Raw genomic sequence first — 21,833 nt, forward strand, 5'->3', positions numbered from 1 at the left:
AAGTGCATGCAATCTTCAAACAGTATCCAATGCAGGTAATGGCAAGCGTGTGAGGAAGACAAGACAGGAATAGTGTTTGTTTTAAATAAGCTAGATAAATCTCATGGCTTATGCCACAGTTTCTAGTACAGTAGGTAAAATTTTGTGATGTCTGAAATTGAGAGCAAAAAAAATGTACATCCATGAAAAAGCAAGAGAAAGCTTGATACAACTAGTGGGAAAAGCCTGCTAAAGGTTTCCCGACAACTTACCTTGAAAGCTACAACTTTTCCTAATGTGATATAAGCAAATCATATCTGATTCGTCAATGCTGGTTGTGGCTGATGGAACCTGTGCACTGCTCTCTCTTTTTTCTGAAGAAGAAAATTAAAATGCACACTCTTGCAAATTCAACACAAGACAGAAAAGGATATGCTAAAAAAACAGATCACTTGTTTCAAAGCTGCATAGCTATGAATCATTAAAATTTTCCAGTTTCACAACCAAAATTCTAACCAAATGAGCACCACATCCTAAAATGAGAAACCAAAATAGAAAAATATATGTATAGTGTTATTGTATGTTGGTGTCTAAATCTGTATGTTGGTGTCTAAATTTGTAAACATGCAGCACTATGACACTTATCCCAGTGTTTCAAGTTTACTCTTGATATCTGTAACTGTTGGGATATAGCAACTTCGCATGATGAGACCTTATAGTAATGCATGTCTATAGTAGTTTATTGCTTACCAACAGCCCCTCCTCATTTCCTGTTTACCGAAAAAGAGCACACCTCACCTTTTGTCCCTGAAGAAGAATCCATTACTCTCTTCCTTTGCCTTTTGTCCGGAGTGATGCCTGCATGCTGAGGGAATCTTTCCTAAGATGCATGTACACTGTCTTTTCTACCTCATATTTCTTGCAACATGAAGCTAGTCCTGTGTATCTCTTCATACACATGATTTTATAAGTAAACTTGTTTATTTTCACTTTAACCAAGTGACTGTGTTTTGATTGGGGATACATGGGCTGGGAGATAAGTGGAGCTAGTTAATTTTCCTGCTCACCTATATTCCGCTGTGTTTACTCTGCTAGTGAGATTAAACCATCTTGCCTGCTTCCCTGAGTTTTCTAACAAATCTCAAGAAAGAACTGCATTTCCCAACAGTAACTCAAAACAGACAGTAATACAATGGACCCTTGTTATACGCTGGGGTTTGGTTCCAAGATCTCCCGTGTATAACAAAATCCGTGTATGCTCAAGTCCCATTACATATAATGACATAGCAAAATAGTGTCCCTTATAAAAAATGGAAAATCAAGGTAAATTTATACTTTTTTGGTACATTTTCAAACCATGTATGCTTAAATCCGTGTATAAAAAATCAGTGTATAAGAAGGGCCGACTGTACAGCCCATGAGCCCCAACTGTGGACATGCCATCCACGGATTTAAGCATCTGTGACGGCAAACCCCATTATCCCTAATAGTCGCTACCATTGAGAACTTCAGAGCAAGACAATGAAAACTTAACATCCTGTGGTTTTTAGCATCCACAGGGTCTGTGTACACCCAGAACAGACCCACCCACCCCCACCCCCAGATACTAAGAGCTGACTGTAGTCTCATCCACCCACCCAAATCCTGGGAATCCACACAGGTAATGAAAATTGCTATTGCATTTGCAACAGTAGCACAGCTCTGTAGTTACCACCCCCAGTGGCTAGGAGGAAGCTTTGATTCAGAACACCTACACAACAACCTGACAGGAGAAGGTAACAGGTCCTACTATGTGATTAAGAATTTCACATCCCCATAATACTACATGCAATCTATCTAGATAAATGTTGAGCACAGGTTGTCCTACATCCTATTGCTTATACCAACTAGATCAGAACTCATTGAATCTAGGAATTTACCTACATGTTATCTTATCATTCAAGATTTGATTCAGTGGGTCTACTCTAGCAGGTTTCCAGCCACTGATTCCAAGACAAAGCAAGAAGAGAACAAATGTGCATGACCCTGAGAGCTACTCAGTTGTTCAGCAAGGAAGAAGATGCCTTGAGTCCTTATGCTCAGGCATTTTATATCAAGGCATCTTATCAGGATATGAATATGTATTATAAATAAACAGAGATCAAAGAGAAGCCGAAAAGAGTAAGTGAAGTCTTGTCCTAATAAATGCAGTTTTCAACATGCAAAGCCTACTGCCTCTTCTTTTCCTGTGTGTGGACAGAATGCTGGATTAGGACTGGGGAGGCCCGGGTTCAAAAATGCACTCTCTTTGAAAGCTCACTGCAGAGCCTTGTCTTTGTCTTTGGGGTGACACAAACCATCTCGAAGGAGTGGCTTGCCACCACCCCTCTGAGTGTTGAAACGGGGCTGTGGCAACCATATGCCACACCTCCAATCTGGTGTTTTTCCAGGCCAAAAAGAAGTGGCATAATGCCGCTTATTTTTGGCTTGGAAAAAGGGTGCCCTTGCTGCCACAGCGGCACTTTTCCACACTCCTTTCGGCAAGCAGCATGTGAACACCATGCCAAAGGAGTACCGTAATGCCGCCTGCCATGTGGTCAGGCAGCTGACATGACACAAGCTTGGGGGTAGCATCAGGGCATGCATCGTCCAAATGCCACACTCCCATGCCACTCCCAAGCCAACTGACCTCACAGCACTATTTTATGTAAGAATAGAACAGAGGTGGAAACAGAACCACTGTGCCTTGAGGAATTTGGAGAGAGAATTCAAGATAAAAAACACAGGCCTGTTACAGACTGCCAAAATAAAGCTGCTTCGGGTCTCTTTGGGGGTATGCTGTTTAAATGATGCATGCATCCTAAGAATCCAGAAGCTGCACCAAAGCTGCCCTCCAGTGCTTAGGAATGGAGTGTGGCTTTGGCGCAACCTCCGGACTCTTAGGACCCATGCATCATTTAAATAGCATAGCTCCAAAGAGACCCGAAGCAGCTTTATTTTGGCAGTCTGTAACAGGCCACAGTAAGTAAATAAATCTGGTCTTCTCCAAAACTACTATTGCTTTAGCTTTAACTATATACTCACTTTAGCCAGGTATCTGAAGGGAATCCACAGACAAGTGACAGTGCCATCCCTTCACTGATACCAATTTACTCTTTGACATGTCCCAAATAAATTCTAATCAGAGTGTTCAAGAAAAACAGAAAATGGGATTTAAAAAGAGTATGTTCATGGCCCTAATTGCTCAGCCACGATAACAGATGGTCTCAAAAGACCTCACTATTCAATCTGAAAGGTTCTCTGCCTGTGTCTTAAAGCCATGAACACAGATTCTGAAACTGTAAACAAAGTTTACTGTAGCGACTCTTCTCAGCTAAGAAATGAAGTAGAAAGGAGAGGTCTCTATTTCTGAGAGGAGCTGGATTGTTCCTAGAGAAGAACTCCCACAAGAAGACTCCCACAAGAAGGCTACAAACATCCTACAACATTTTCAAAGAGGGTGAAATACTTTTACCTCTGTGAGGTGATGGTGTACTATTTTTGATGTCAAATACATTCCTGTAGATCAAGGGAATTCTACTGATTAGAGTTTGGCTCATTCCCCATTTCTCCAGCTTCTCATAACAATCTGGATTAAAAACATCATGTGAGCGCTTGCAGTTGCTCCCGAATCTGCATTCTCCCTGGAGGTAGTACTGGCATATATGGAGTTTGACACAGATCTTCTTAAAGTTACAAGATCCATGAGGTCCATCCCCTTTATTATAGTATGTACATATCTGGGAATGGAAAGATAAAGACAAATGCATGAACACTTAGAACCCAAAACAATTTACAGTGGGCCCTACATATCCATTGGGGTTTGGTTTCAGAATTGCCTGTGGATACCAAAATCCATGGATGCTCAAGTCCCATTATAGATAGTGACAGACTAAAATGACATTCCTTATATAAAGCAGCAAAATCAAGGTTTACTTTTTGAATTTTTTATGTGTGTGAATATTTTCAAATTGTGGCTGGTTGAATCCATAGATGCAGAATCCATGGATACTGAGAGCCAACTGTACTGTAGTTGTGTTAAATAAAGTTTTAAGAGCAGTATGAATCCTCTGTATTTTTGAAAGAAAAAAAGCTTTTCACTGACAAGATTCAACAAAAAAATTGTCTATCTAAAACATCAAGAGACTCCTTTCTGTACCTTAGATCAGAGATATTCACTACTCATGGGCAAGGCTGTACATATCACTACTATGATTTCAGCTATGCTGGCTTAAGAATGCAGTTGCTTGGAGAGCTAAACCTCTGGAGTGGTATTCAGAGACATCAGTGACAGTTTGTTATTTATTGGTGCTCTAAAAGGAAGCAGTTGTCTAGGTTTCATTTCCTTATTGTCTTGTACATTTCAAAATCATTTTCATGTCTAATTAATCTGATTAAACAAGCAACATTTGAATAAAGGATATGTTCAATTAATGAAGCCTAGATGCTAAAGAAAAACAAAGTTTGTAAAAATGAAAATCCTGGTCATCATGATTAGATTCACCATCTGTACCTAAAATACTGTTATATCAAAATATTAAAGTTATATGATGGTCTCTTACAGAACCCTTTCCTACTTTTTGCCAAATGTCATACCAAAATATCTCCCCAAGTCCTTATTTTGAATTCCAATATTCTTAGCCTTTCACTAAAAGGATGCACATGATTGGGGGAAAAAACCCCTGCAACTTCTGTCCAAAATTGTAAATCAGCCCTCCTCAACAAACATTGTCTGAAAGCTTTAGACTCTAATGCCATTCATCAGCAGCAAACACACATTTTGGACTACAAATCTCATCACTGCAACCCTCCGTTTCCCCCAGTATAAGACTACAACTCCTGCCAACCCTGTTCTAAAGGTGAAAAACTCCAGTGGACCTTATTATTCCCAAGGATTATCCAAGGGACCTCTAGACATCTTGGAGATTTGGGGAGTTATAGTTTAATACAGCCAGAAAGTATGAGACTGGGAAACCTAGTCTACATAGCCAGCAAAATAAGTCCCAAAACAGTTTCAAAGGCGCTACAAGACTCCTTTGTATGCTAAATTATAGTAACCATTAACTTTATCGGGGCACCCTGTCTCTGTAGTCAGTGAGAACTCCAGAGAAGACCACAATCTGAGCAAGATGGGACCAGCAGCCAGATTTCCAGGAACCCTCTGCTTCCAGTTACGGAGGTTCCACTCCCATGTATAATAATATATGGTATAATATACGGCCAACAAACACTGGTAGACCTTGTCTCTTCAAAAGTAACCATCACAACATTCTGAGGCAATTCAGTTCAGTAAACCAGTATGGTATAGTGGTTATAGAGTGTGGCTCTAAGATTTGTGAAATGTAGTTTCCACTCCCTATTGGGTCATAATACTCAACCAATGACCTCAACCAATTACAGTCACCCCTCCTTTATCACAGACTTGAGATCCACGTTCTTGTTTATACATGGAGGGGCAACCTCTGTTAACCCCAATGGGGCACGCCCCTGCAGCGCATGCCCCCACCCACTCACAAAAGCACGCCCCATTCAATCCTATGGGGCTTGAATACATGCAAGTCTCCATTTTCGTGGGGGGGGGGCAGAATGGACACCCCCCCCCCCCCGCAAAAACGGAGGGCCGACTGTACTCTCTCTTTCTCTGCCTCACCTCTCTCAAGGGGTCATTGTGAAGATCAAAAGAGGCTTGAAATCTTTGGAGGAATGGGGAAATATAACTGTGCAAGCTGAATGAATGAAATCATTTTATTCCTCCATTACTAAAAAATATGGAAATGCTTATTGACTTTTATGTTAAGTATTTTTCATTGTGATATAAATGTAAGTATACCAAAGTCTTTCATCTATTAATTTTTTAGATTGTAACCCTGAAGGCAGGGAACTGTTTAATTAAAAAGACTGTATGTACAGCGCTGTGTAAATTTACAGTGCTTTATAAATAAAGGTTAATAATAATAATAATAATAATAATAATAATAATTTACAATACTAAACCCCATACTTTCAATAGCGATTTTCAAGGCAACCTGGCAACATGAATGGAAAGCTAAACATACCAATCACAATAGCAGCAAATAACAAAATACATCATGCTATCAATTTAATGGCCATTAACCTAAATCTAAATGTTCCTCCCAACTAGCATTAGCAATAGCATTTACGTGTCTATTCTGCTTTACAGTGCTAAGCACTCTCTAAGTGGTTTACAATATGTTAGCCAATTGCCCCTAACAAGGTGGGTACTCATTTTACCGACCTACGAAAGGATGAGAGGATGAACCAGAATAGATCCATTGAATCAATTGAGCTTATATAAATGTTGACTTAGCACGTCAACATTTATTCAATATATCTTCTCTCACTGGAACTAACAATTGGATTTAGGCTACTGTACAAGACTTTCAGTAAAAGTATGGGAAAAGAGCTTCATGGACTTTCCTACTGTTTTCCATTATTATATACTGGAGCACATATCCAACACTTCACAAACACCATACAGGGCAGGGCAAAGTTGCTTAAACAATACCCAAAGCTTGTGAATTGTCTACAACAGGCAATAATCGCCTCTCAGCAACCAACAAAACTGTGGCAAACTCGCTACCTTAACAGAGGCATGTGAGCTAGCAGCTTGTTTAACTGCAGGCTGTAGTAACATGTGAACTGGCATCTCATTCTCAAGAAGAGGTGCACAAACACATAAAGGGCCCCAGCTTCATCACATTTTTAAATGCAGGTAACCTGTAATGATCCTTTCTTTATCTCTCTACATTCCTTGCACCAAGCAAACAGCACATTCCAACCCTTCAACTTTGAATACAGCAGGACAGATCCAAACTTACTCCTTCTAAGAGCAAACAAACTAGAGACACAAATAAATTAAGTCCTACTGATTTCAATGCACCAACTCTAAAGTCTGAATCCAACTTAATACGTAGGCTGGTTAATTTCTCTCATACACCATAATAGATAGTTCCATTTATTTTCTGTGTACAAACTTGAACCAGACTTGTGGAATAACACTTGGAGTTACAGAGATTCAAATGTTTTATTTAAAAACAATTAAACAAGTAGAAATACAAAACTAGAATTCTCAAAACTCTAGCCAAGATTTTTTAGCTATAAGAAAGAGCTCAAAGAGCCATATGATGCACAACCAGAATTTTGCAGTCACCTTTGTCCTGAGATTCATTTAAAAGGAAGCATCAATCAAATGTGTGATAGTCCTCACCTCAGGCAAGAGTGAAGGATCATTCTGAAGCAGCAGCTGACATAATTCATCAGAGCTTAGGTTTTCCAGCTCATGCTCTTTTAGGACTGCGAGGTTATGGGGTGAATGAAAATCATGGATGAACTTGCATTGCTTCCTGGAAGTTTGGAAAACATTAAAAACATGCTAGCTGAATTCTGGTTTTTATCATCAAATATAAATTAATTTTAGGACACATAGCCTGAAGTAAGCTGTGCGTATTTACTCAGAAGTAAATCACATTGAATTTAATGAAGTATACTCTCAGATAAGTTTACACAGGATTCCAGACTCAACAATCTAAGTCCAATTTTTTTAGTTAGGGAATAAAGCCAAATACTCTGGTGCTTTGTACAAGAGGTTTTTTTAAGGCTAATTTCATCATAAAGAGGTTCTCTAAGTTAAGAAACAGCCAGAAAACAACACATATACAGTTAGGACATTAATCTTTGTACACCGCTTTGATTGTCTCAACAAAAAGCGGAATAGAAATAAAAAATTTATTTATTATTATTATTATTATTATTATTAGGACAAAACAGATGGACAGAGAGAATGAAGGCAGGGATGATGAGTTCATGGTAAGCTATAAAAGATCACAGAATACTCAGGAAACACAAAGTGGCAGATACAACTGCGCAGCAAGTCATTTCCTTCCTATGCATACAATGACATGCAAATACAGATTGAGTATCCCTTATTCAAAATGCTTGAGACCAGAAGAGTTCCATATTTTGGATTTTTTCAGATTTTGGAATACCTGTATTTGCATATACATAATGAGATATAATGAGGCTGGAGAGAGACTGAGGTTCTGGGAGGCGTGGATTCCTGCCTCCTGTTTCTCCAGTTGCATCATCATCATCATCATTCACAAATACAACAAGAGCAGGGGTGGGAATTATGTCATCATGCAAATGCTGTTGGACTGCATCTCCTAGCATTCCTCACCAACAGGAATAGTGCTAGAGCTGTTTGGAGTTGTGGTCCAGCAAGATCTTAGAGGCTATATGATAACTAACCCTACTCAAGACCATGGCTTAAACTGAATTGGTAAACCCAGCTAAAGCAGACCTGACAAACCAATTGCTGAATGCTAATTTGGTCATGCCCTCCGTTTTCCTTCAATGCCCTCCATATTTTGCAGTGCCTTCTCCTTTGCAGTGAGGACCTATGGTCACTCAGCGCAGCCCGCACCCCTCCCTGGCTGAGCATTACTAAGAAGCATAGCTTTTACATTTATTTTTTTTAATTTTATTTATAAAATTATTAAACTATGTACATGAATACAAAAAACATACAAATAAACAACATACAAGAGACATATAACAAAAAAGGACACATTACTAACATAACATAGGCCCCGTACAGACGGGCCCTTTGCAGCGTGCCCATGACGTGCTAGGGTTGCTCGAGGCCGGGGTGTGCACACGGCCTGCAACCCTAGCACATCATGGGCCCACCGCAGCTGCGCAGCGCCAACCAGACAGGGCACTAATGATGACGTCGCAGCTGTGCCACTTCCAAATGGGGTGGCGCAGCTGCGAAGTCATCGCTCCATCTCTGTTGCTGTGTTGCAGCAACGCCAGAAAAAGGAGCCGTTTCCGGGAGCTCTTTTTTTGCTGCGCAGCAGCACCACACAATTTCTTTGCTGTGGTGCTCCTGCGGAGCAAAAAGAGGCACCAGGGAGGCGCATCTTTTTGGCACTCTGTACCATGCCATAGTTATGTTAGTAATGGCTTTTACATTTATATGAGTGTTTCTAACCTTTCTAAAATATGGTGATGCCCTCCATTTTTTTTCAATGTCCAACATATTTTGCAGCACCTTGTCCTCTTTTGTGGTGAAGACCTCTGGTCACCCTGCACAGCCTGCACCCCCCGGCTGAGAATGACTAAGAACCATGGATTTTACATTTATATGAATGGGGTTTTTTTTAAAGCTTTTTCAGATATGGCCATGCCTTCATTTTTTCTTGAATGCCCTACATATTTTGCAGCATCTTGTCCTCCTTCATAGTGAGGACCTCTGGTCACCCTGTGCAATGGTGTTACTAATGGGTTGTGGACCACACCGAGTGACACCCTAAAAGGAAGTGATACCGCTGTTCTTCAAACACCTACCTTTTGGCAGAAACAGGCTGTGGCATTCACTTGCTTCCCTTTAAAATGCTTTAAGAGATGCTGGGAGTGGGTTGAAGCTCAATGGGAGGACAAAGGAGAGGCTCCAAAAAATTTTAAAATTAAAATAAAAATTTCAAATTTCAAAAAAATATTTTTTTAAAAAAATACAATTTCAATAATTTATTTTTTTTAATATTTTTATTTTTTAAAAATTTTATTTCAAAACATCACATTTTAACCAAATATTCATTATGTATATGTAAATACATTTAGGTTATGTATTGTAAGTCGTAGGTATAATTTTAGTTTTGCAAGTTGTTTATGTCACAACTATTAGCATGGCATTCAGCGATACATTCGTCCCTCCACATCTGTGGCTTTGGCTTTTGCAGCTTTCATTATTCACGGATTTTATTATTATTATTATTATTAACCTTTATTTATCTTTTCTCTACGAATATCTAGGTCCTCCAATACAACTCTATGGTCAACCTTAATCAAACATCGCACTGAAGGGCCTAGAGATTCCTAGAAAGGACACTCCACTAGGCATTTGTAGCTCCTCTATGGTCAATGTGGGGCAGATGTTGAGCACAGAGTTCCGCTGGAGGACCTAGATATTCCTAGAGAGGTGTCCATAGAGGGTTTTTTTTAAATTATTTGCAATTTTCCCACTTTCATGGGGGTCCTGTGCCCTTTTAAACAGAGGCTGGATGACCATCTGTCAGGAATGCTTTGATTTAGATTTCCTGCATGACAGGGGGGTTGGACTGGATGGCCCTTGCAGATTCTTCCAACTCTATGATTCTGTGATTAAATGTGGAGAGACAAGTGTATATAGGAATTAGGGTTTACAAAAAATATAAGTGCTAAAAAGCATGACTAAGGAGTCTGTATGGTGTGGAATGCGAGAAAGTCAATGGCGGGAGGTGACACCATGAGTTACCTCTCTGGGTGATGCCAACCCTAGGGAGGCCATTTACCTGAGGAAGGATCTGCTCCCTTTCTCCTTAGAATCATAGAATTGTAGAGTTGGAAGAGACCCCAAGGGCCATCCAGTCCAACCCCATTCTGCCATGCAGGAACTCTCAATCAAAGCATCCCTGACAGATGGCTATCCAGCCTCTGCTTAAAGACCTCCAAAGAAGGAGACTCCACTACACTTCGAGGGAGTTTGTTCCACTGTGCAACAGCCCTTACTGTCAGGAAGTTCCTCCTAATGTTGAGGTGGAATCTCTTTTCCTGGAGCTTGCATCCATTGTTCTGGGTCCTATTCTCTGGAGCAGCAGAAAAACAAACTAGCTTCCTCCTCAATATGACCTCCCTTCAAATATTTAAACAGGGCTATCATATCACCTGTTAATCTTATCTTCTCCAGGCTAAACATCCCCAGCTCCCTAAGGCGTTCCTCATAGGGCAAGGTTTCCAGACCCTTCACCATTTTAGTTGCCCTCCTTTGGACACATGGCTCCAGTTTCTCAATGTCCTTTTTGAATTGTGGTTCCCAGAACTGGAGACAATATTCCAAGTGGGGCCTGACCAGAGCAGAATAGAGTGGCACTATTACTTCTCTTGATCTAGACACTATACTTCTATTGATGCAGCCTAAAATCGCATTGGCCTTGTTAGCTGCCGCATCGCACTGTTGACTCATGTTCAACTTGTGGTCTACTTGGACTCCTAGATCCCTTTCCCATGTCTTCTCCTTCAGCCAGGTGTCCCCTTGGAAGGGTCCCCAAGCCTAGCGAGGCCCTTGACCCGAGGGAGGCTCTGGAAGGGGGTGCTCCGACTCACCTGGTCCCTTCATGGCGGCATCCTCCATAGAGGAAGTAGCGGCAGAGATGGAGCTGCCGGCAGCCTCCCGCGCACTTCTTCCCTCCGCCGTGCTCCCGGCAGAGCCTGGCCTTGCAAGTGGCCACCACCACCACCAGGCTCCCCGCGGCCTCCTCGCCCCCGGCCTCCTCTCGGGTCACCCGGGTGAACTTGCTCCCGTCCTGGAGGAGCTGGGCCAGCATCTCCGGCTTGTCCTGGAGGCCTTGGCGGCGGCAGAGCTCCCCTTCGCCTAGGGAGCCGCCCGAGGCGCATAACTCCCTCAAGAGCTTGGTGGCCAAGGCCTGGCGGAGGTGGCTGGCCATCCCAGGACCCTCCTCCGCAGAGCCCCTGCTTTGTCTTCCCTCAGAGCAGCCTCGCTTTCCCCCTCCGCCTCTTCCTCCTCCTCCTCCTCTTTGGGCGGCTAGTGTTGCTGCTGCTGCTGCTGCTGCTGCTGCTGGCCAGAACCGAAACTGAAAGGCTGCCTGGCGATTGGCCAGGGGAGGAAGAGACCAGAGAGAGGAGGACTGTCTGTCTGGGGATTGCAACGCCTCCCGAGGGGCCTCCCTGGATTTATGCAGCCTCCTGGGAATGGGCTCCTCCTTGGCACCGCTTTAACTCTTTGTCTGGCTCTTTGCTATGGAATTCTGGGAGTTGGAGTTTGTTGTGGGCCCAGAGCGGAGCTCAGCTCCGCTCTGGGCCCACAACAAACTCCAACTCCCAGAATTCCATAGCAAAGAGCCAGACAAAGAGTTAAAAATTGAATTTTTTTCGGTGTACAATTTGCAAGACACGTGTTTAATATTTTCATTCACAGTACTTCACTGGTTACATCTAATTCCTTGGGATGAATTTCCTCTCATAACTACTTCTTAGATACATATTATTGTAACTAAACGAAAGAGATTTTTTCCCCCAGTGTAACCAAGTTTTTAGTTACTTTTATAGTTACAATGGGGGGCTCGATAGTAAAGGACGGATTACATAGTTGCCTCATGCCATACTTCATGCTTCGTCCTGAGTGTTGGATAGGAAAGCGGATAGGAAGAGAATATGGGGTTTTTTTTACAATAGGTCAATAGTTTGTAAGACTAGAATTTACTTCTGAGCAACAAAAAGGCATGGATGCAAATGAAATGAATTTTTTTCTGAATTTGTGCTCATATATATATATATATATATATATATATTCTTAAAGCTATTTTAGAACTTACTGGATCTTGTTGCTGTGTGTCTTCAGGTTGTTTCTTATTTATGGCAACCCTAAAGCAAACCCATCATAGAGGTTTCTTGACAAGATTTGTTCAGAGGAGGTTTGCCCTTACCTTCCTGTGAGGCTGAAAGATTGTGACTTGCTCGAGGTCACTCAGTGGGTTTCCATAGCCAAGCATGGATTCGAACCCTGGTCTCCAGAGTCATAGTCCAACGCTCAAGGTAACTCAGTGGGTTTCCATGACCAAGCATGGATTCAAATCCTAGTCTCCATATTCTAACACTCAAACCACTACCCCACACTGGCTCCTTATTGTGCATATTTATGTGCCTTCAGGTCACCTGTTGACTGATGAATTTCATAGGGTTTACTTAAGGAATACTCAAGAGATAGCTGATGACACCCAAATAGTCTTCTCTGTGTTGCTGACTGATGCAGTGACTAGGGATGGCATCTCTCCGCTTAATGCCTGCTTGGAGTCGGTAATGGACTGGATGAGGGAAAACAGACTCAGCCTGAATCCAGAGAAAACGGAAGTCCTTGTGATAGGTTCTCCTGGTCCTGGGAAGGAGGTTTGTCCACCTGTCCTGAACGGGGTCACGCTCCCCATGAAGGACTCAGTTTGCAGTTTGGGGGTGCTTCTTGACTCCTTGCTTCACCTGACTCCTCAGGTGGATGCGACAGTTAGAAGCACCTGTTATCAGCTTCAGCTGATACGCCAACTGCGTCCCTACCTGGACCGGGGGGGACCTTGAAACAGTGGTACACGCACTGGTAACCTCTCGACTCGATTTCTGTAATGCGCTCTACATGGGGCAACCCTTGTACCAAACTAGGAAGCTGCAGTTGGTTCAAAATATGGCCGCCAGGCTGGTCACTGGTAGCTCCAGGGCCAGCCACATAACACCTATATTGGAAGATCTGCACTGGCTGCCAATTCGCTTCTGGGCCCAATACAAGGTGTTGGTTGTTACCTATAAAGCCCTAAATGGCTTGGGCCCAGAGTACTTGGAGGACCGCCTTTCCCCATACAATCCGCCCCGCACTCTCAGGTCTCGTGGGAAAAAACTTTTGAGTGTTCCCAAGACAAGATACGCAGTGACTGTGCAAAGGGCTTTTTCTGTTGTGGCCCCGTAGTTTTGGAATGCTCTCCCTGAGGAGCTCCACTTAGCCCCCTCCCTGGAGTCATTTAAGAAAAACCTTAAGACTCATTTATTTCATCAAGCCTTCCCCCACATGTCCTGACTGTTTTGCTCCTGTATACTATGTATTGTATTTTTTAGACTGTTTTATTATCTCGACTGGTCTTAATGACGGATTTTAATGATGTATAGTAGTGTATGGTTTTATATGAGGGATTTTTGCTGTTAATTTTGATTTTTAATCTGTGATCTGTATGGTATTATATCTGTAATCTGTAATGTATCGTATTTTCATTTTGTTTTGTAAACCGCCGTGATCATAGGAACGGCGGTATATAAATAAAATTTCAATCAATCAATCAATAGGTTTGCCAGTTCCTTCCTCTGAAATGTAGCCTACAGCTCCTTATTACTGCTAGATAAATACACTCTTATCTGGGTATAAGCCTCAGAAAACCCAATAAATGCATGTAGTATCACATTGCATTGGCATTTTTTACCCAAGTGTTTGGAACAATTCAGGAGTCAATGTACAAATAATCAATTGCACAAATTAACCAACAGATGCTGGCGAAACATCAGGAAGAAATTTTTTTTTGTAGAACATGGCCATATAGTGTGAAAAACCCACAAACCCCCCCCCCCCCCAAAAGACCTTGAATCTGTAAACTAGCACAGTGGACAAGCCACTTGTGTGTTGAGTTATGTTCCACATATGAAGCTTAGCCGCGCAGATGTGGATACTTAAAAGGGAAATCCCAGAAAGGCAGGGACAACGTTGCAGCAGCAGAAACTTATTTTAGTGAGATATTATTTCCAAAGGATAAATTCGTTCTTCCAACCTGCCACTGAAGTTACATAACTGAGCAAGCAAAAAGAGAGCCTTTGTGTGTGAATGTAAATGGAGGCAGTACACGCTCTATCTCTTGGCTAAGAATGCAACAATATTTGATAAAAACTAGAGCTATCACTACAGACAAGGCCAAGACTGCTCCTTGCAACAAAACAATTCAGCAGAAGCCTGCTGCATATATACTCCAGATGTATTTGTCAGGACTGGTTCCTATTCTTTTATCTTTGCTCCTGCATCCATTTGTTAGCATGAGTTGCTAGATTTCTCATTCTTCAGAACTCAGCTCCAAGCCATAAGATCATGTGTGGAGAAAGTGAATGCCACCTTTGCAACTCCTGAAGACTTCCATCACTCTCCTGAAGCCCCAAGACCCCTCCAAAATAATTTTGGGAGCAATTTCTGCCATGCCCAAACACCCTCCTACTCCTAGACCTCCACACCCTGAAAGTACCTCTGTAAATGTAATGTAATCAAATGTTCTTTTGTAAATGTAAACAAAATGTACCTCTAATGTTGCATCACGTCCAGTCATAATTTTGGCCAATCCAAGTACTTTTGCAATTGGACAGGTGGGTGCAGAACACCGTCCACACAATTGGCTGCTGCTGCTTAAGATGGTAAATCCCCAAATCAGAAAGATGCACACTGGGTACATCCAGATGGATGATTCCTCCTGGTAGCCCTCAAAAGACCTTGCACAGCTATTCCTCATTTCCCCGTATCTTTCAATATTTCTCAAATGAAATCTGAGAGATGTTTGGCCAGACAATATCAGTGTGTGATAAAGATGGCAAAGGGTATTAAATAAACACACAAGCAATAGGGGCAGTGGCAGTTTGCCTTTGCCCAAGCCTCATGTGAACAGTATGGTTCTGCCTTTTGCTGAGTTGTGTAAACTACTTTTGAACTTTCCACTCACGTTGCAGCAATTGAACTAAATTGAGGACAAAGAGAAATTGAGAGGAGGGCAAAGGAACTGGGACATTTTAAAAGAAGCTGAAAAAGTGGGATGACAGTTGGATGGTATGGTTTTAATCTCACAAGATTAATTTTCTGTAGTAAAAGAAGGTAGGATGGTAGAAGGGATGAGAGAGTTTAAATGGGAAAATATCACTGTCCAGATCCCCTGTAAAATCCTCTAAATGATATAGGGTGATTGAATGAAAAATAAATTGTCTGGAAATATGCTTTGTGAACAGCCCTAACCTGCAGGGTACACAGATTGCTATTTCACATCCCATAACTGCCAAGCTGTACTTTGAACTTTAAACTGTTACAAGGAAACAGTGTTTTTAAAATACATATTTAACCAGAGTTTGGGATGTTATCTTAGAAAATTAGCATACTAGCCATTCCCCCAGCCCCCTTTTTTGTGTGCAAAGTAAGCAAATCACTAATCAAACTTTCAAAGCCTGCATCATGTATTTTGTGCATTTTGGTTGGTCAAATCAAGGTATCACTGTAATGTGGATTTTGAATATTATTGTACTTTGCTATATGGCCAACGCAGCTACCTCTGAATATGGAGCTTATGTTTAAAAACCTTCAGAGAAGAAGACTCCACCAGTGGCATCCCTATGGCTGGTGTCACTCAGTGAGGTCACTCATAGTGTCACCCCCCCAATTGACCTCCTCATCCCATTTCACCCCATACAAAACCCATAGCAATGCTGTTGTGCACTAATGTTACTCATAAATCGTAACTCCCATAAACCACTGAGTGTGATGCTAGTAGTTGTGACATAAACAACTCGCAAGATTAAAATTATACGTTCACATTACAATATCACACGCACAACTTAAGTGTATTTACATATCCAGAGTGAAGAGCTGGTTAAAATGTGATGTTTTTAAAGAAAAAATAAAAAATAAATACTTTTTTTAAATTAAAATTTTGAAATTTTAATTTTTTTAAAAAAATATTTTTTTATTTTTTCTGCCACAAAGTATGTGTTTGAGAAGCAATGGTTTCACCCCCCCCCCCTTAAGGTGCCACCTGGTGCAGTCCACATCCACCACACCCCCAAGTGACGCCACTGGACTCTACCACACTTGGAGGCAGCCTATTCTACTGTCAAACAACTCAGACAGGAAGTTCTTCCTATAATGTTTAGGTGCCGTCTTTTCCTATAGCTTGAATCCATTGCTCTGTGTCCTAATCTCTGGAGCAGCAGAACACAAGGTTGCCCCACCTTCAGTGTGACATCTTTTCAAATGTTGAAACATGGATATCATGTAATCTCTCAGCCTCTAAGTCAATGTTATTCCTTACTCCTTAAAACAACTACTGTTGCTTTTTACAGTATTATGCTGCTTATTTCACAAAAACAATCCTAACATACCTCAAAGCAACACAATATAAGTAACATTGTTAGAGTCAACTTAGAATTTCCAGGCTGTGATTTACCCAAGAGAACAAATGTTTATTTACCCCTTTCTCCTCACATTTTGCTCTTTCAATGTCAAAACAGAGCTCATGTCACTGAATAAAAACAGCAGAAAAAGCAAACATCACAGTTTTTGAAGAAACAATATGTCTACATTTTTATTGGTGAAATAAAGGAGATGAAGGAGAGACTAGTGCAACCATCATATTTAAATTAATGTAGCTGACATATGCAATATCAGCATTGTTCAGAGCATGCACTTAACACAAACCATTATTCTTAACACTTCACACAGACCCACCAGTGTAAATAGATAGCCACTAAACAGACATTAATAGAAGATGTATGTAGGTTTCATTTTACAATCAGTGAAACGTAAGTACTTAATGAAATGCTAAATTTTCATGCATTTTAATTGGACTCCTCAGATCTGGAATGAAGAACTAAGAGCCTATCCAGACAAGTAAAAAAGTCTCCATATGTCCCAGGTTTTGTTCCAGTACAAACTGATTTTATTTTGAGATCCAAATGATATTTTCCTCTTCCCCAACTATTCCCAAGGAACTCCTGGAATTCTCAAGGACTTTTCGGTCTCATTCTCCAGGTCAGTTTAAATTAACCCACTATTTCCCAAAATGAAATGTACCTTTTCACTGCTGCCTATGGGCCAAAGCAGACGGCCCAGAAGGAGTAGACCATGAAGACCATACAGCCCATTCTCAAAGCATGCCACTGCCACAGCTCCTAAGTCACACAGCCAGGGGTCAGATTTTTTCCCACTCCTTTTTCTTCTGGTCCTTTGCAGCATCAGAGCTGCTTCCAGCCACTTTGGGGGCATGTGTCGTTTGAATGCTGCCACCCCAAAGCAGCCAGAAGACACTTTATTTGATCTATGTGTTCCAGGCCTATGTTATACCAGAGCTAACTAAGATGTTGGCTGCCAAGAAACATAGGTCCAAAACACACTGGGAACTATAGTTTTGTGTGACATTTAACCCTCTCTGTCAGAGAGCTGTGGTGCCACAATAAGGAAAAATTCCCAGGATTCCCTATCACAGAGCCAGGGCAGTTAAAGTGGGCTCAAACTGGATTATTTCTGCAGTGTGTTTTGGACCTAAGGAAAGTATCTCTTCATTTACTGAAGAAGCATAGCCTCTTCTAAAATGCAATGTCAACCTGTACCATCTCAACACCAAGTTAAGAAATAATACCTTCTACTCGGAGATGTTGCTTTGTTCATAAGCCAGTTTAGCAGCTATCAGCCGAATTAACTGTACTGCTATTCAGGGGCACCTATAATTATTAAAATTGCTGCAAATTGATATATTGTTACAGAAAGTGCCAAGAGCTGACCTTCATGGAAAAAATTGCAAGGTCACTTCCTTTATCACTTCCTTCTATCACTTTGGCCCTGCCTTCCCATACTTCTCCACTATTTTAAGGGCAAACACATATAGGTCTAGGGCTGGGACTTGGAGGGACTTCATCAGCACACGGGTGGAATGCATATAACACACAACATGTGCACCTGCCCAAACATATCACCCATTATCCAGCAACACTGGATAAATCCCACTTACTAGTACTTCTTAGGCAACTGCTTTCTTGGCCCCATATAACCCAAGGCAGTGCCTTCTGTTGGGAAGTCCCATTGAGAAGGGAACACTTGAAAACCACAACAAGGAACAGATCTGCAAGTACCAAAAACACATTACTTTTCTTTAAAGATGCTGAGTGCATCATTTCATAGGCAAAGGAAAAAAATGTACCTAGCCAAGCACATTTGGGGTTAAAAACTGATCAATCTTTTAAAATATTTCCCTTACTTATTTAAAAAAAGTGCATTAAATGATATAGGGGCAAATCAGACGAGCTAGAAAGGGAACTTTACATTATAACAAGCCATCTTGTGTCTGATTCAGAAGAAAACCAGGATATCACTCAATCAATCAATATAAATATAATAATAGGCATATGAGTAACCTTCCCAAGGATGAAGCTCTCCATAATCTGGATGGGATTATAACTCCCATGATCCCCATTCAGCCACACCAATAGGATATGTATGTTAACAAATCTGGAAAGAATCAGCTCTGGATAGGTAAATATATAACTTAAAAGTAAGCTCTACTGTATTCAACAAGTGTACTGACAGAAAAATTGCACATAAGAGTGCATTTTAGGGTCTCTGGGCCAATGCTATTGGGTTCTAGTAATATTCTTTGTCAAAGTTGGTTCTTCTTTACTGGAGGCATTTAAATAGAGACTGGGTGGTCATTTGCCAGGGATGTTGTAGCTGCAGCACTGGATAATTTGCAAAATACCTTCTAGATCTAAAATTCTGTAAATTACATTTTGGAAGGTAATTATTAATGGAAATAAGATGTGGCTAAGTTTTCTCTAAATAACAATTTACTGTTGGACAGCCACATGAGTCTGGTGCATTGAAGAAAAGAATCTTGTAGCACCTTAATGACAAATTTATTCTGGCATCAACTTTTGTACACTAGAGTCTACTGCATCAAATGCATGACTTATTCCCTTGAGTTGACAGGTACATATAAATATGGATATGGGGATGGCAAACATAAACAGTGAAGTTAAATAGCAGTGAAATACAAAAGGCACATACTATGGCAATTCAATTAAGTTTGTCACAAATAATATTTTTTATATTTAATTGCCACAAATAATCTACCATCAACAAATCCAAAGAACAGCCATGCTAAAGAAATCTAAGAAAAAATCAAGATCAGTAGAAAAGGCATACTTCAAGAAGATTGTTTTGACCTCCCTACTAAACAGAGATAGGTCTTCAGAGAAGAGCAAATCTAGAGATAATTATACTTTGCTGAAGAACACAGTGTATTTAAAACAGGATTGGGAAATGAATAGCCCTCCAGATGTTGGACTGCAGTTTCTAGCAGCCCTAGTCAGCATGGCCAATGACCAAGAATGCTGGCAGTTGCAGCTGGAATGCTGCATGATTCCCACCTTTGACTTAAAAGGAAAGAAGGAGGGATTTTTACAACAGAAAGGTAATGGTTGGGTTGGATTACATGCCATCCCTAGTAATAGTGAAATGAAAAATGTTAACATGGAATGCTTCAGTAATATGCGTACAGGCAGCTCTGCTAAACGTAATTATTAGTCTCATCTGGAGGGCCATGCATTCCCTACTCCTGTCTTAAAAACTAGCTGCTGAAAGAAGGAATATGCCTTTTCAAACACACTTCTTAATATCTGGCTGAAACCTTTGCTAATTTTAGTTTCCTAACCTTTCCCTTCCACAGTCTTTCCCTTAAAAAAAAAAGACCCTGGAAGTATCCAGACTTTCGAGTTCTTTTTGTTTTAGGTTTACCTGCATATTCATTGTTTACCTGGATATTCACTGTTTCTTTAAATTGTCCCAGGTTTCCCTCCCTCTTCCCTCCCAGGTGCTCTTCCTCTTCTTTCTGATCAAGTGTCACACCTAGACTCAGGCCATATTTCAGAAACTGACTTTCACCAATTCCAAATGAGCCTTTTAAAATTATTATTCAGGGCTTATCATCAACTAAAGTGCTTTAACAATATTACTCTAGTTGAACGTTAGGATCACTTTTATTGCGAGAATTCCTCTGTCTCTTGCTTAATCTCTGTTGGATTTGGGTTCTGGTGGGGGAAATAACTATGTCCCAAAACACACTACAGAAACAATCCAGTTTGAGACCTCTTTAACTGCCCTGGCTCAGTGCAGTTCCCAGAATTCCCTAGCATTGAGCCAGGGCAATTAAAGCAGTCTCAAAGTGGATTATTTCTGCAATGTATTTTGCATCTTAGTAAAATTGCAGAAGGAATGCCCCTTCCAATACTTGTTGTTCATGTCTTCAGTTAATTAATTAATTAATTAAAATATTATATAGAATCATGGAGTTGGAAAAGGCCACAAGGACCATCCAGTCTAACCCCCTGCCATGCAGTAAGACACAATCAAAGCACCCCCGATAGATGGCCATCCAGACTCTGTTTAAAAATCTCCAAAGAAGGAGATTCCACCAAACTCCAAGGCAACATATTCCACTGTCGAACAGCTCCTACTGTCAGGAGGTTCCTCCTGATGTTGAACTAGAATCTCACCATACATCACAGGATCTCAGAGGTTAAGGTTAAGTGTGAAACATAAAATAACATGGTGCAAATTGCATTTTCCATACAAGGATTGATCATGGTAGGTAAATATGTGAATTCAAGGAAGAGCTGATTGCTATTAGGTTGCTTATTCAGTCAATAAACATGAACCATCAAACTGATAATTTTGATGTAGCCTTGAGAAACTGTTGTATACATCTCAAATAAGCAGCCAAATAGAGAGAATAATAATTTAAGTACATTTTTCAAGCACACAAAGTATACTTGCTTGCTTCCACAGATTGGTCAGGTTAGAAAGTGAGTTTCACCTAATACTCTCACATAAGAACAGATTCTATATCTGCTTAATTTATAAACATGTCATTGTTAATAAGATACACAAAAGAAAAAGATAATATGTTAAACATATGTCCACTCTTTCATTTTACAGAAGTGGTAAATTCATGGAATTAAACAAAACTTTAGTTTCTTTTATTTCATATTCACAGCTTATTCATGCAGTTATTTTCTTTTGCATTATGCACAACAAGAGTCAATGAGGACAGACTCTCAGGGCCCAAACAGACAGGCCAAATTAAAGCTGCTTTGGGTCTCTTTGGAGGTATGCTGTTTAAATGACACTCACATCTTAAGAGGTCAGAAACTGCACCAAAGCTGTGCTCCAATCCTTAGGTTTTAGTGTGGCTTCTGGCCTTTTAGGACGCATGCATCATTCAAACAGCATACCTCCAAAGTGAGCCAAAGCAGATTTATTTTGTCCTGTCTGTTCGGGCCCTCAGTTATATAAACAAGTTGCCTATTTTGACTTTGCAAATGGCTTTGGATAGTGTGAAAACAACAGAAATTACTGCTGCTGCTGTCTAGAAGAGACTCAAAGCACTAAAGAATTTAGAATTAATTACATAACTCTGATCAAGATCCTATATCAGGGT

General features: G+C 40.8%; 1 protein-coding gene across 2 annotated transcripts in view; it reads right to left on the minus strand.

The window, feature by feature from the left end:
* Nucleotides 1-11,584, minus strand: part of LOC149311799 (protein mono-ADP-ribosyltransferase PARP12-like) — a 31,768-nt gene extending 20,184 nt beyond the window's left edge. For both annotated transcript variants that reach the window (XM_089527936.1, XM_089527935.1), the window contains exons 1-4: nt 11,161-11,584; nt 7,226-7,361; nt 3,473-3,737; nt 252-353 (exon numbers count right to left, since the gene is read on the minus strand). In XM_089527936.1, coding sequence (XP_089384062.1) covers nt 252-353; nt 3,473-3,737; nt 7,226-7,361; nt 11,161-11,501 — 844 coding nt within the window. In that variant the 5' untranslated portion in view covers nt 11,502-11,584. The remainder of the gene's footprint in view (nt 1-251; nt 354-3,472; nt 3,738-7,225; nt 7,362-11,160) is intronic.
* Between the last annotated feature and the right edge of the window lie 10,249 nt (nt 11,585-21,833).

Source organism: Sceloporus occidentalis, unplaced genomic scaffold (genome assembly GCF_023333645.1).
Source record: "Sceloporus occidentalis isolate IW3139 unplaced genomic scaffold, rSceOcc1.0.p SCAF_5, whole genome shotgun sequence".
Classification (NCBI taxonomy): domain Eukaryota; kingdom Metazoa; phylum Chordata; class Lepidosauria; order Squamata; family Phrynosomatidae; genus Sceloporus; species Sceloporus occidentalis.